This window comes from Drosophila innubila (assembly GCF_004354385.1).
Source record: "Drosophila innubila isolate TH190305 chromosome 3L unlocalized genomic scaffold, UK_Dinn_1.0 0_D_3L, whole genome shotgun sequence".
NCBI classification, from domain to species: Eukaryota; Metazoa; Arthropoda; class Insecta; order Diptera; family Drosophilidae; genus Drosophila; species Drosophila innubila.
In genome coordinates, this window is record NW_022995376.1 from 25,331,955 (window position 1) to 25,349,024 (window position 17,070).

General features: G+C 33.1%; 1 protein-coding gene across 1 annotated transcript; it reads left to right on the top strand.

Annotated features, from left to right (window-relative positions):
* Window positions 1-37: 37 nt before the first annotated feature.
* Window positions 38-16,008, top strand: LOC117788427. The gene is made up of 7 exons (XM_034627191.1): window positions 38-145; window positions 2,952-3,039; window positions 3,785-3,870; window positions 7,089-7,196; window positions 9,820-9,879; window positions 11,512-11,583; window positions 15,434-16,008. Exons 1-7 carry the CDS (start codon window positions 38-40, stop codon window positions 15,986-15,988), a joined length of 1,077 nt encoding a protein of 358 aa, XP_034483082.1. The 3' UTR covers window positions 15,989-16,008.
* Window positions 16,009-17,070: the final 1,062 nt, after the last annotated feature.

The window sequence follows — 17,070 nt, forward strand, 5'->3', positions numbered from 1 at the left end:
AAATTGCATTTCAGTTGCCACTGCGAACAGTGAAAAAATGAAGTCCGTCATCCTTTATCCTTATGGACCGCTAACTGGTGGCACTCGCTGCTGCCGCATGTTGCATGCCAAAAATTTGGCCATAACAAGTGCAATTTACACAATTGTAAGTGCAACGAGTCCTCATCCTGTTCCACCCTCCTCTTGTTATTAACTTGTACACTGTACACTGGGGCGTATGCGCAATGTCGTTGTAAACTGTTAGCATTGTTCCAGCAAACAACATCGCAAATACGTCCAGACCCGTCCAGTCGGTCCTGTTATGGTTCTTTAGTAATTATGTCGTAATTAATACAAGTGTTGCGAACAGCGAACATTTTTATGGCATTTTCCCTTCGTTTTTAATGAGAATGGGTAAATCTCATTATCTTGTCATACCGCGAAGCGCAAATACTTAACAGCCCTCTATCTCATTATTTAATGGATATACTAATAGAGTTAAAGCAATTTCATAAATTAACAATATTAATATACTTAATTAAATATAATTAACAATAGTAAAAAGTGTATTTTAAGAAATACGAAAAATATTTAATAGGAATTCGTAATATTTATTATTTCTGTGTGCTTGACGATGAGATACCCGTCAAGAATTTTTATTTTACAAATCGATCGAGATGGGGTCATGGGTAATTATTTATCTTTATTTTAATATTTGTCATAAATTTGGGCAAATTTACTAAACGGACATAAGGAGACATCCCGATATAGTCATATTTTTCTATCTTTCTGTCTGTTCGTCTGTATAAACGCGTTGATCTCACAGACTGAACGAGCTATATACCAAAAAGCTGCACAAAATATTTTGAAATTCTACTTCACTATTGTACAGTACTTCCAGACACTTTGTTCTAGTGTAGCTTTGACAACAATGTTATATGTTCTAATATTTTGTTTTGAAACAGAACAAACACAACAGAACATGAAAATTCTCATTACAGTGCTTGACAGTGCTTGAGTTCTATTGGGAAGTAAAATTTCAAAACAAAACATGTTAGTATAGTAAAAAATATCGTAATTGTTCTAGTGCACACAAGTTAGTATAGTAAAAAAAATCGTAATTGTTCTAGTGCACACAAGTGCACTAGAATATAGACAAAAAATGAACCCCTCAACTCTCTTTTAGCTATTCTCTCCATCTTAAAGGGTGGTTAATGTCTAGCTGGTGTACGACCGTACGAATTAAAAGAATCGTCATTTATAGAGTGTATTACTGTTAGCGTAATATCGCTGCATAATAATCAGAATCCTGATGATAGTGGCCAACACCGCCACGCTGTCGATGGTAATTTATGGGCGAATTCATTGAATTTAATCAGTTGAGCTCTGATGCCAACACTGTAATTTCAGAAAGCAACAGCAAATTGTAATGGTGCATTAACCAATGCACCAAAACGTTGTCACAAAAACGCCATCTTTAACAATTTGTTTTGGGCATATTTGTGCCACCGAATAAGCGCCATCTGTTGATTATATATACTGTCAAGCTATAGCAAGCAGCTTTGGGTCACTCCCTATTATAATATTATTGTGTGATTAAATTACAATTGTTTTCTGAATAGCTTTTTTTCAATAAATTTTTAATTAAAGTTCAAGTGTACAGCAAAAAATTTTTCATAACGTTTTGTGTTTTACTTTAACAAGCTTCTGGTTTAGTATGGTTCTAGTTCAGTTGTGTTCTATAAGTTCTATTGCTTGACGTATAGTATTTGTTCAAATATCAAAAATTTTTGACACTCAAGAATTTGTTTTGAATTTGAGCAGAGTGCTTGTAAAACATAATTGTTGTGCTTGTGCAGCTCTTGAATAAATACTATAAATTTTATATGTAGATTCCTTCTTAGGGGCCATAAACTCTTAGACAACAAATAAAAAGAAAAATCTAGTTTTAAATGCAATACCGTTAACCTACAAAATCAAAAGTTATTCCAGAAATCTTGTTTCGTATTTCATTTATATTTATTTGTAGACGAAGAACGGAACTGAAATGCGAATGGTATACAGGATTTTGTATTTCTATTTCCTTTCTATGAGATCGACTAACTTATACAGATGGACGGCTTTGTCTTTAACATACACTGTCACAAAGTAAAAATCCGCGTACACTTGGGGTACCGGGTATCCTTCTAAATGGAAATTATGTCGAAATCATTCACATTTTTTTAGTACAGCCGAAATTTAAAGTAATTTTTAAAAATGTGTAAACCTGTTAGATAGCTTATGGCTTCTGAGGAAATGAGAAGTAATTGTCTAAAAGAATTCACTGACTCTAGTCAGACTCTCTTATAGGGTCATCACTACTTCATTGTACTCATCTTTAGCATTATATAAATTACAATTACATGCCGCTCATTATGCCTTTTAATTTATGTTAATGGCCAAATCGTGCTCAGGATTTTTATACTTACTTGTACCAGTACTTGTACTGCCAATGAGTGTCTGCCAACTACAAGAACAACCATTTGCAACGATATACAGTGCAATTTGCCACACAAATTATGTGCATGCAACTGGCAAGTTAACTTGGCTTTGTTTTCTTGTTTTTATTATTTTTTTTTTGTATCTGCTTGCAATTAATGTCACGTTTTATTGTTGCAGAGAGACACTTGAGTAAGTTACCAGTGAGACTGCTACGTTGTTTGCATGAATCCAATATACCAAGTCATATCCCAGGAGTTGGGATAATGAATGTGTTCCCAAAGTACAAAAATGTTGCATTAAATTATTTCTTGCTCTTCAATGAGCTAATGCTCATGCTAATGAGCTAATGTTTAAGAGTAAAATCGTGTTTCATTTAGGTATCATACTGAACGCCCCTCGACTTTATGGCTATGCTATGCGGTTGCACGTTGCGTATGCGTGATATGTGTGCTAATAAATAATTTACTCCCGCATTTCTCTGCCATTTTTAGAACATATCGCTCTTAATTGTCTTGATCTATTCGTGGCGTATCAATGTCAATATGCACAAATCTGGCGAACTGCAGGATGTCTACTATGGTAAGCACAAGTCTCATAAATACTTATAAGCAATTAAACACCCACACACATACTTATACTGAACCAAGCAAATACCCAGGACAGCAACAAACTGAACATCAGCATAATAAACAAGAAATTTTAATAAATAAACAAAATGTTGATGGCCATGTAGCGAGGACTAAATTAACCAGTCCATTATAAAAGGAGCAGTCCTCTAATCTCGAATATTAGATACCCTGTTCACACGAACTTTTCTTAAGCTCATATCCCAATAATTGTTTAATTATTCGTTCCTAAAAAGAGCTTGCTATCATGTATTCGCATTTAAAAGGTATTTATTTATTCAATATCTTCAATTCTTATCAAATATTTATTTATTATCACTTGAAAACATAAGGACGGATGACTAAATTTTACTTTACCTTCAACAATTAAGAAACACAAACTTTTTCTTCACCAAAAATATAACAATATACAAACATATATTCCTCGGACGATTGTCATTAGACTGATGATGATAGAACCCGGAAAAATATTAATTATAAGGCTTAAGTTTATTAAATATCTAAAAGTCATTTGTTAATTCCAAAAAAAAGCATAATCCACAATGACTAAAGAAGTTGTGCAAATATTTTTTATTCAATTTATATAAATTATAGTAAAATGCGAAAGACTAAACGTATACTAAAACATTATATACTATCCTTCTAATCGTTTTTAAATTGCCACTTATGTTTTTGTTTTACCTGTTTCTATTTTGCAGGTGTGCAAATTGCATATTTTGCCATAATTGGCACACAAATGTCGATGATATTGTTGAGCATTGTGTTGATATTTGGCATCTGTCGGGTAAGTCCCATTGTTTGGTTAAGAGCTTTTTGGAAATTTTACTAAATTGTACAAGAGGCTGTCAAGAAAACAAATTCCATCTCACACACACACACACACAAAAGCACACACACACATAACGCATATGCGCAAATTATGCGTATTTCGTGACTGTGACTCAGACTCTCCGACTGAACTGTTTGCAAACCCTGGCAAATAAAGCGCATTCAAATGTAAATTACGAACCAGTCCAGCTATAGGCGTAACTTATGCCTGCCACGCCTTCCAATCCACCCACTTCATTGAATGATGTATGACAAACAATCGCAAAAATAAAGGCCCTTAATGATTTTCTGAAAGTCAAATGCCCTTTTTCACTGTAAAAATAAAAACAATTTTTTTTTCATCGCTTAAAATAACACTCAATTGGTTAAATTAATTTAAAATTATATTATGTAGCTCCAAATAAAAAAGATTTTGTAAAATTTCTACAGAATACATAAAACTGACTTGCTTAAAATATATTTTAAATTTAAAATAGATATCTATAGGAAGGACCGTAATCATTATAAGTTTTATTTAAAAAATCACTTTTTAATGATTAAATAAAGATTTTTAAGATATTCTTCAACAATAATAACTATTTTTGATCAAAAAAACAAAACTTAAAAATAATGTATTCTTTTTAATGGAATCTTCTAATAAACTAAATAAAGAAGTGCCTATGCTTGAAATTCAATTTAAACAAAAATTATTTAGGACCGCCAACATATTCTTATCTCTAAACTCATCATAAATCGCCCTCTATTTGGGCTTTTCCTTTTTTTTTTTTTAGAGGTAAGTTAAACCTAACGGATAGTTACCAATGTATGAAATAGTTATTATCTTCTCTGTAAAAAGTAGAAGCTCGATATTGATTATAGACCCATGGTCAATTCATCAACCGGTTGGTGCATTTGTTTTAATTCCATACAAATCGATTCACTCCAATATAAACTACATACATACTGCAACAGAATATAGGGGAAAAAATAAAATTTAATAGGATCCTTAATATTCGTCCTTGAAGGACAGTTGATCATTATTTTTGAGATTAATTTTTTTGATCAAAAATAATCATTATTTTTAAGTTTTATTTTTTTGATCAAAAATAATTATTACGGTTGAAGAAAATCGTGAGAATCAGAATTTTAAAAATCATGGGAAAAATGCAGAGATTGTACAAAATTAAAGATTTTGGTGTAGATAGTTATTTTCTACGTCCATTAGAAGTGAGTGATTTTTGTATTAAAAAAAAAAATAAAATAATCATTATTAAAGATCCTATACCATTTAAATTTACTTTTATTTTAAGAATCTTTTTCAAGTAAGTCCTCTTAGTCTTAAAAATAAAAATGCACATTTGTAGAGGAATGTGTCAAAAAAACTGTCAATGGGTTGAATTCTTTGATAAAGATGAACTTTGTGATGAACTCATCATGCTCCTAGCTCAATATATTCAAATATGCGAGTCCAAATGGACCGACATACATATTTGGAAGGGTTGTCAAAAAAAAAAAACAACCTACAACAGCAACAACAAACAGTCCCTGAAAATGTAGACAATTTGTCACACCATTGGGTATGGAGATCCATCTGTCGAATAACTGAGGCTGTCGACTGGCGGCGACACATGACAAAGATTACAGCCAGTCAAAGAGGGAACACATTGCGTGGCGCTTTGTGTGGAATTTTTTAATTTCGACCCTACAACAACAACAGCAAAATAAAATAACAACAAAATAACGGGGATGACAACGATACTGCTGCCTGCAAAAAAAAAAGCCCAAAAAGTATGCTACAATTAGTTGTAAGTTACTTGCATATGTATGTGTAAATGTGTGCTATGTATGTGCTGGGAAAATTAATTGCAGTATGCTTTCAGGCGCCTGGTTGGGAGCCAGCTGCTGATGGCTTAAATATTGCATTGGAAAGTGGCCTTAATTAGAGCTTCTTGCATATTTTGACAACAATTTGCATGGAAAACAATACAACTAAAAATCATAAATTTTATATGTGCCTGAGTGTGTGAGAGTTACAAAAATGTATCATAAACTCAATTAAAAAAAGTTGAACAAACCGAAAGAAACAAAAAATGCCTGTTGTTTGATGGTCAGTAAGTTAATTATGCTAAAATCAGTTTACGTAATTGTTATATTTATATTTGGCCACATTTTTACTTATTTAATGACGCAATAAACTATCAATATTGACTTTAACAAAATGTAAATTGCAATTATTGTTAAACACTTATTAAATATATACAGTCATGGGTTTATAAATAAAAAGCTTTATGCAAAGTTCTTTTTAATTATATGTAAATTTATGTGGCTTTTCTGTGCCTATAAAAGAGGGGAGTAAACTACGATTAAACTCGCTTTTGAAACAATTTTATGTGAATTTCAAAATAAAATGAAAAAAATACAAAATCATACCTTTAATAACACCTTTACCTTTATTTAACTTAATATTAAATAACAAAATACTATTTACTAAAGTAAAATAGACGCTTAACATTCTTATTTACTTTATTGCACGCCTATTTTAATCTACCAAATTCAAGATTGTTGGACAAACAAATAATCTAAATTGTTTTTTTTTATAAGTTTCGACTTATAAATTATTTCATAGATATTTTAATTATTAAAGCGGGCAGTCCATAACCTGAATGCGAAATTACTTAGAAACAATTCTGAATTTACTGCTTAAAAATATAGTATAATTGTAAAAATTTTTGGCAATGAAAAGTAACAAATTGACCACAATGAAGTTTATGAATCGTTTTGGTCTGTGAATCGCTCTGCAAAATGTGCGGTGAAAACTGTCAGCAGCAGCAAAAATATTAAGCCCCAAAAGCGACACACGCGAAAAAGCGCCAAAAATCCAATCAGAGGTTTTATGCCATTGCGAGATAAATTACAGCACACAGATACAGGCACTCATACAAACACACACACACATACAAAGATGCATGGTCTCATATGGCACATAAAATATTTTATATAGTGAAAGCAGTTAGGAAATCAATGGCAACAATTTGATTTCAGCTAAAGGTGTGTGAATGGTTTTTTTTGGGCAGCCAATGTGAACCACCCCTTCCTCCCATCCTCCTTTGAGCCCTTCAATCCCTTTTAACAGAGCACAAAATATTCTAAGAACGATATAATATCATGTTCCATCCTTTATTCTGATACCCACAGGAGAACCCTGGCCTAATTGTACCCTGGATAATTGGCTATATTACGTTTATGGCCTTGGAAGCTGTCGCCATGGTTTATTCGAATGTTCTGCGTGATCATGTGAATAAGGTAAGTCGAATCCTTGGGGGGAAACGAAGCTTATCATACTGACAGGTGTGGGAATTAAGCGCGCCAGCCAAACGCTTTTAATGCATATTTAAGATATTTTGCCAGGTCGGTCCATTTGTTTAATGAAAGCCCCTATTCCACCTCACTTCCAGTCTCTGTGTAATTCACAAAGGCCTCAACGCAAGGGGAATGATATCAATAAGGTTTCTTTGAATGCCGCGTTGGCATAAATCAATTGGAACCAAAGCACAAAGATCTGGCAAAACAAACAAATAAAATACAAAAGCCCAATGCTAGGAAACAACAATAACGAGTTCAACAACTGCAACAACAACAACGGCAACGAGAACTCACAAGAGGAGAATCCGTAACATATGTAAAAGTTGCTTTTTTATGCTAAAATCAAACAAAGGATATATGTGGGTTATGGTCGGATGCTGACGACAGTTGAATGCGCTGCAAAGCACAGACAATTGAAATTGAAATGCAAACACAAACTCCAAGCATATGCTTCAAGTGAAAAGGGAAATGTGAAAAGGGGAGACTTATGAAACGATATACTCGAGTATAGTACTAGCAAATGGGAAATAGTGTTTGAAGAGCAACACACCAATTTATTTTTGCTGCAAGACAGTGGGGAAACAAATTGATTAGAATAATAAATACATAAAAATACTTTAGATCATCAGTATACCTTAAAATTAAACCTTCAAAGCTCGTTGCAATTGGAATTTGAATAGAAAAGAAATAAAGAGACTAGCCACAATTTGATTAGAATAGTAAAATGGTATGAGATTTAATTAGACTTAGTTAAACTTATGTGGCTTACAGTAAACAGTTAAAAATTACCTTATAAGTCTTGAGATTATTTAAATATATATTGGCTGATCTGGTATTCACTTTCAATTTGGCAAAATTTTTTGGGTTGAAATTAAATTGAGTTGGTGTAATTACTATAAGTCCGATACAGTGAAAAACGAAGCATTCTAAATACCCAGCATAAATTCAGGGTGAAATTAACATTTTATAAAATGCTCTAAGATAAAAAGTGAAAACCAAAAGGCATTTCTAGACTTATACTGCGAAATGAAGAAGTGGCTGCTATTTAATGCTTATTAGAGAAATAAAAAATATTAAGTAACCAAAAAAGTATACCCAATATTTTGGACTTAAAATTAAAGCTAATCAATGTAATTTTTTTGGATACAAATAAATTTAAAAAGTTTTTGCGAGTATCCAATCTACCCGTAATCCATTGATTTATTCGACAATGTGCTAGAAACAACAGTTCCACTTAGCGTTAACCAAATAGGGTTTTGAATAAATTATTAAACTTAAAAAATATAAAATCGTACCCTTTGTACGAGGGTGGGTGTTATTACGATGTGGACAATAAGTCACTGACCCAAGTTAGAAACTCAACTCCAATCTGTGGAAGCATAGGAGATTCCCTTTAAACTCACTTAATTTTTTAGGACAAGTCAACTGTAGAAACAACATTTGTCTTTGTCTTAAATGTGCAGTGTCCTTTTTTCACGACAAACAGAAAACTGCAATCAATAATGCGCTTAAGCTGTATGAGTAAAAACTGATATCTTGAAAATTATTTGCCTGTAGTTAAATAAGTATAATTGTAAAAGTGTTAGAGGTCGAACAACTGATAACCCAAAATCTTAACATTCATTATGAATGAGCCAAAATTATTAGTCAGATTTTGTACTGAAATGAAGTACACATTCGGGCCAAATGATGAAATTGGCGTCGAATGTGCTGTCGTGGAAATAGGCTTAGTTCTGGCAGATGAATGAGTTGAAGTGCCTGCCCAGCTTAATGAAGCGCAAATAGTTGAGTATAAAATCTCAAGGGTTCGACAACTGTAAAGCAGCGGCAATGACAGCGACAGCGACTGCGACTGCGACTGCGGCAGCGGCAATCGACACAAAGCACAAAGCTGACAACACAGTTCATTCACTGGCTTTGTCTCATCTGCGCTCTCCACTGACGCCACTCTCCCACTCTCAGTACCTCTCTCTCTACCTGTCAAAGGCCTATTACACACATGCACACTCACACTCACTTACAAATCCTCTCACTCACACTCAGCTACTGTGACTTGTACTTTTTTCCACGCCATTTTGTCTTTCCACCGTTTCGTCTGCTCCGCCCTTACAACAATTTAGATTGTCTCCAACATTTGTTTTTGCGGCATTTTCTATTACAAACGTGCTGCGAGGCGCATGTTGTTGTTGTTACCGTAGTAGCTGTCGCTATTGTTGTTGTTTTTGTTGCTATTTTTGTTGTTGTTTGTTTGCTTTCTACCAAAACGTTTCAAAATTGTCGCCTCATGCATAATTTATTGCAATTGTAGAGGTAAAAATTCATGTTTTTGCGCTCTGTTCGTCGGTACACAAAAAACTTTCACAGTGGTTGGCACTATTTTTTATTCATTCTTTTTGTTGTCCTTGTTGTTGGGTTTGTTGTTGCATTTTCTGATCGCTTAAAAACTTCACCTGTCCTGAAGTTTCTGCTACAAAACGATTGACTTCAATAAAATATTATTTCAATTTGTAAAAGTTTACATTTAATTAAATTAATTATTTGTTTTTTTTTTTCAATATTGCAGCAATTTGATGCCATGTGCAAGGCGGAGGTAGCGTTTTTTATTGCTCGCGCTCTTATAAATGTAAGTATTAAGTTTATGTAGGAGAATGTTTGTGTATGTGTGTATGTTTGATCAATTAAGGTGTTCAAACGTTTTCTGCATAAGGCATTAAATATATTTTTACTGTTTACAGAACAGTTCAACGATATCGTATCGAACAAAAAAGGATAGTAACTTTTAGTATGGCATAGTTGTAAAACCCTTGTAGATTCATATTATCCAAGAGCCGCAAATAAGAGTTATGAATGCAAATTGTAACCAAATAAATCAGTGCAAAGGAAATATATTACGGCAAAATAGAATACACCAAAATTGCTATATAAAACGTTATTAGCGATAACAGCTTAAAACTTTACATTTAAAGTAAAACTCCAAAAAATTAAATTAAAAAATTAAAAATTAAGTGTTATTTCGAAACTTCCATAAAAAAAAATTGGGTCACCTGGTATTATAAGATATATTCTACAAATTCTTATTAGCACAAAAACAAACCAATCAATCTATGATTCCTAAATGTGAAGATTATTGCTAAAATGCGAAAAAAAAAAAGCTTAACCGAACCTGATGCAATTAGATATGATGATAGATAATAATAATAGATAACGTTAATTACCAAAAATAACGTAATATCATTAAGCCGGTGGGTGTGGTTTTTTGCAATTTGCGGGGTGAAAGAGGGCGTGGAAGAAATTTTAATCAAACTTAATCTTCTTCAACGAAATTGGAGTCTGTGTGCCAAATTTGGTTGCTCTATCTCTTATAGTCTCTGAGATCTAGGTTCTCACACAGACAGGCAGACAGACGAACAGACAGACAGACATGACTAAATCGACTCGGCTGTTCATGCTGATCAAGAATATATATACTTTATAGGGTCCAACATGCCTCCTTCTCCCTGTTACATATATTTTAAAGAACACAATAAACCCTATTACTTATTTTTTAAGTTACGGGTATATATTGATGCTTACCAAACCATTGATAGACAACGCGATAAGAACAAGACGCATTATGTCAAAAGAGCTCTCTTCGCTTTTGGGAGTTTCAATGATCTTCTTACATCCCATTATGCCATATCTGTGGGCCAGCAAACCAAATTGCTGTTTGAATGGTTTTAATTGAAACATTCCAAATAAAAACAAAATAAATTAAAACTATACAATTTAATATGTGCTAAAACTTGATATTTGTACAGTTTTATGCTGTAACATTTAGTGAAATTTGAAATTTTCCAATGCCTTCTTAAATTGTATCAAAGAGTTTTTTTTTAAGTTTGACATTAAATATTATACATTTTACGTGAAATTGTCTCTGATATAGTCATTAAATCCAATAACTAGACATTGAAAAACTGGCTCTGATTCTGAAAAAAAAAACCATCCACTAAATTTACACAACAATGCAATTAGTTCTATAGCGAAATAAACCAAGCCAACTCAATAAATAATCTAATAACAAATAAAATCCATTAGTGTCTATGAAAGCATAAAAATATTATTCCGGATAGCAAGAGTCCCCTAGTCACAAGTGTAGTGAATTCATTCAATTACCTCTGTGAGTGAAAGAGTCAATATGTGTGAGTGTTTTTATATTTGAGCTGAATTTATGTTTTATCAATTTAATATATACTATTCTCAAATCAAATTCAAATAGGTTCTAGCCATGTGGGGCGTTCTGCGCTTCTACAACTTGGTGCGATCAGGCATTACCTGGCGCGGTCCGGAGGTAAGTTGGAAAATGGGGGAATTCAAAATAATATACAGAATTAATTTTATATTAATTTTAATTAATTTATTTATTTTAAAACCAATAAAAGATAAACTAATGAAAAAAATACAATTACTTAACGGAGCTCCGGAAAAACAATTGCTCTAAAACTGGTTTTCTTATGTCAAAACACGAAAAGTTTAGATCGGCCGGGTATCTCTCTCCACCGAACACTTTTTTTTGGGAGCGCAACACAAAAGTGCTTTAACAAAAACAAATTTGAAAAAACACTTTGAACAAACTCTCGACAAAAAATGATCTTTTCAAAAAAGTTTGATTCAAATTGAACATTAATTAGCAATTTTATTTAATATACAGGTAAAATATTATAACATTTTTTGTTATTATTTTGATTTCCAAAATGAATGTCTTTTATTGCAGGTGTTATGTTTTGTTAGGTACCATGGCAAAGCGGCATAGTCGAGTTGCGCCATCAATTGTTAGGGATATTAAGCGATTTCTTATTTGTTCACTTATCTCGAGCCTAATATTAACTTCCACGTGCTTAAAAATATTTTTTATTTTTTTTCCACTTAAAGTAAAGTTGGGTAGAAATTATAATTTAATATAATAATATAATATATAATAAAAATATGTTTCGTAAAATTAACAAAAATTTTAACAATGCAGTCTCTTTTTATTTAGACTTAAAAATTATAGCAGTACTTTCTTAGCAATATTCATATTGAGTCAGTATTTTTGATTTAAATTGCTTAAAATAAAACTGATAATGCTTTCGTAGGAGTCTTATAAAATTAAGATTTAAGCAGTATATTATCAAAAAAAAAGTATTTCTTATCGATGCTTTGTAAAAATAAAATACGGCTTAGTTGATCCGGTTTGAGTCTATTTCGTTTTTTGGTCAAAATATCCGATGCCGCTAAAAAAAGCCCGTTCGCAGGGAAAAGATGATCCCACTACCAGTAAAAATTGCAGCTCAATTTTGTATAAATTGGGATATGTGTTTTCCTACAATCCCAAACCTGTAGAGGTTTATTTTCAAAACATGCTAATGGCATTCGCCAGTATGCGCTTATCTCAACATCAATATCACCATTTGGCTTATGAGACTGCGCCAACTGATGATGGTGGTTTCAATTGATGTTCCTGGCAGGTTTACACTATTATTGTAGTCGTTGTCCATCGGCTTCAGTATAGACTTGATGTTAATAATGCAGTTTGAGCATGCCTAAAGGGTCGTTGAAATGCAATTTTTTAAATCTTGGATCTTTTACTGTGGCCATTGCCAGAACTGAGACCTGAAACAATAAATTTAATAAAAATATTTTAAGATATGATATTTAAAACATACATAGTAATATTTTGTAAAAGTGTGCGTGGCACCATCCCCGTCCTAATATTTATTTTTTTTATTTTTTATATATTTTTCCAAAATCAGTGGAAATGTTAAACTATTAATATTGTTTTTAACAATTTCTAACGTTTTATAAAGGGTGTATTTTTTAGAGGTATAGAACTTCGAATTGAAATAAAACACAAGAAAATCGTTTTAATGTCCATCAATTTGGCTTTATTGGAAGGATAAATTTATGCTGTTAATGTTTAAATATGATTTCCGGCATGTGGCCGCCGCGGCTGACGAATGTTGGCTTCCAAGTCCCCTAACGTATGTGGTTTGTTGACGTAGACGAGCGACTTCACATATGCCCAAAATAGATAATCCAAACGATCCATGATTCACCGAATTAATTGCTCTGATGGACGATTATGTCGACCATAAAATGGACGGAGCTTGCGGTAAACTTCGCGAACAGAACCGTTTGTCAACCTGTTCTTTTGTCAACTTGTTCATGATAAAATGGCACACCAAACTGAACATAAATGACATTAGAGTTGCCAGATTTAACAAAAAAATGTCAGCTTTATCTCTACTCGAAAAATTAACCTCTAAAAAAACACCCTTTATTATTACCAATAACAATAATCGTGATTTTTCGATAAAAGAAGATGAGAGTCCTCTCAGATGGCTGTAAGCATAACTTACAAAAAACAAAAATTGGGGGCGGAGATAGTGCCACGCCCACTCTTCTTAAATACTTCTGGAGCTATCCATAGCACTAGGAAAAAAACTGCATCAAAATATCTTGTGTATTTTACAATTTATTAAATAATTTCATAAAAACTGCTTATATTCCCCAAAGGGCACTGCGAGCAAATCGACATTTAAAAATGTGAGGTTGTGTCCTAAAAAATGAATTTTCTCAAAAAGTGCAAGGAATTACACATTGAGACCAACTATTTTAAATAGAGAATTAATCACTCTACAACATGGATTTACTCACTTGCACAAGTGTTACCAATTTTTTGTAGCAGCAAAGTTTACCTTTTCTTTCAAAAAGAATCAATTGACACCACTTGCTAATTGCACAAATATTTAATAAGAAACGTTCAAAGTTTACTATATACGAGTAGCAGCACAAAGTAAAAACACTATTTATTAACATCCATTGCAAAATTGTACTTCTTAAATGATTTTCCGGGACATTATTGAATTTTAAAACGCACTGCAGGCATACCCTTAATCAAAGTATGAGGTCTTCGCTTGCAACAGCTCACTTTAACAGCTGTTATTTTAACATTGGACTGTTATATTAACATTTCTGGTATGTAACATAACAGTTGTATGTATTAATGATGTTTTAGCATTACAAATTCATAGACTCAATACTTGTGCAAAATGAGTTAATGCCAAAAATTAGCAAAAGCTTGACCTTGTTGTTATTCTGGAATAAATATTTTGTATCACAATAATTACTAACATTAGTTTATAATTAATACACTTACTTTGGCATTATAATTAATAATAGCTTAAAATTTATAAGCGACGCACTGCCAGTGCCGCACTGAAACCAAATACGCAATACTGTAAAATTAATCGACAGCTGCTTTTGTCAAACTTTGATGCATCGATAAACATCGGTATCAACAAAATCATTTTTTAATTTTAATTTTGACTGAGTCCAACTTATTGTTTCTCGCATTGACAACAGAGGTTAAATCATTTTCTTCTTTCTCTACAGGAATTTTATTAGCCGGTTGCAGGCTTTACATTTAACGTTAACGTCGTCAGTTGTAGCAAAATATTTTAAAATATTAAAATGTACTTTCCGCGTCGCCATGATACCTATTACTGCAATAAAACCCATTCATTTTGAAATCAAAACAATAAATAAAAAGGCATAATTTGTTCCTGGGTATTAAGTTATTATTTAAATTATAAAAAAAAAATGTTTACAATTTTTTTGTAGATGCTAACACCTCTACATTAATATTTTATGTGACCAATTTTTTAAGAGTCCCAAACAGTGCTATTATAAAAATTGAAATGGCTTAATTAGTTTACTGTAGCGCTACAAAACATTTAAATAAAATACTCTGACACAATCGTTCAGTCTTTGTGTGTGGAAATATTTGTGATTTGCTTAGGGCCTATAGAATGCTTGAATGCTTTAATGCTTGAAAAAAAATTCACTATTATTAATAAAATAGAAATGATTTGATTTGAAAATGTCCAGAGACTCTCAAATTGAGACATTAAAGAGAAGCGGATGTTGTTTTACATATCTGAACTAGAAGGATAACGAGGCTGAAATAGCTTTCTTGATTTTTAAGGTACTGCCTTTCTGACTGCCTTTCAAAGACAATTTTGTATTCTGTTTTGTTTCTTTGTTTTTTCATTTCATATTTTTTTTTAAATTTTTGATTTAATTTAATTGATGATAATAATTTAAAAATATTATATAAGTGTTCACCGCTTACTAACTGCTTCAATTATCCGTCCGACTAGGCCAAAACCGCCATCTTTGCACCCATGTACAAGAGCGTGAGCACACACAGCAAATCCTCGCCAGCCCACCTGGAAGGGAAGAGGTCAAAGCAGCGCCAGAGACGCTATAGTGTCGAAGTGGAGAGTGGTTGTTGTGCTATCTTTGACTTTGACATGGACTACGATGAGGATGATGAGGACGGTGCGGGGGATGATGGCGTGGGTTACGATTATGATGACTACTATGACTACTATGAGGATGAGGACGAACAGCAGCTGGAACTAGAGCTGGAGCAGCAGGAGGATGCCGATTGTAGCATGTTGGGTGCTCGGGTGCCCAAGACACGAACTCGCAAGGTCAACTCACAGGTCAAGGGTCAGCGGCAACGGCAACGCACCAACAACAACATACGCAGCGTGCTGATAAACAAGCGACACAACAAATACAAGATCAGTCGACCGCAAACCCAGCTGGAGGTCATCAATGAGTCGGAGAGGAGTGCGGGAAGCGGCAGCGATGAGAATGACTCTCTGCTGGTGGCCTATGACAGCAGCTCATCATTGGCGTCGGTTTGACATTGGCCGCCATGCCACAATGGAGCTGCAACAAATGGGAGCCGGAGTCACACTGCGCCATCAGCTGATGACAGCAGCGGGAGCGGTGACGACAGCGACGCCAGCAGCAACCGGAGCAGCAGGAGCAGCTGCAGCGAGAACAACGATCCACGAGAGCGTCTGCAGCCTGGAACGCGACTCCCTGGTAAATGTTGTGGTCAGCGTAAGCGTCGACGTTCATTGCGACGCGTCTACTGCGCTGTGAATCTCTCCATAATGGGTCTGCTGGTGGCCGTGGAGATCTATGCCCAAGTGGCCATATTTCTTTAAATAGTTCAAACCTCCTAAAAGAACTCACAAATCAATAAATGATGAATATTCTAGATGAATCGTCTTCAAATCACTAATTTACTTCAATACTGTCATAAAAAAAGGTGCGGAAATAATAATTATGTCCAGTTCTATATTGTGTACAAATTTCATATTCATATCTTGTATACTTTTCATGTGCGTGTCAAAAGAATTCTTGTTTTTACTGCAAGTTGGTACTAATAGAAAACTATATCACAAGTCTTGAAGCAAATGAGTAAACTAATTTGATCAAAATTCAAGAAATATCCAGCAAAAGTTTGCCAAATCTAAACATATATGTATATTAGATAAAAGTAATGATTCTCTAAGAAACAAAATAAGAAGCAGTTTAATGTAAATAACAAAAAAATTAAGAATATCTTCTTTCTTTGCCAAATCTAAACATATATGTATATTAGATAAAAATAATCATTCTCCAAGAAATAAAATAAGAAGCAGTTTAATGTAAATACAAAAAATTAAGAATATCTTCATTCTTCTATTAATTAAGGATCTTTTATATTCTATAAACATTCTATTGGCCAGCATTTCAAAATATCAAAATATTGTAGATTCAGGTTATTATGAAGTATATAAAGATCGAGCTTTAAGAAACATTCTTACTAACATACATAAATACTAATGTTTAACTTTCGTTTTTTTTTCCGACCTACTTAAACAGAACAGAAACTTGCACAATTCGAACTGTAAAGATAAGAACAATATGTCGTACACCAGATAAGATCTTTAAT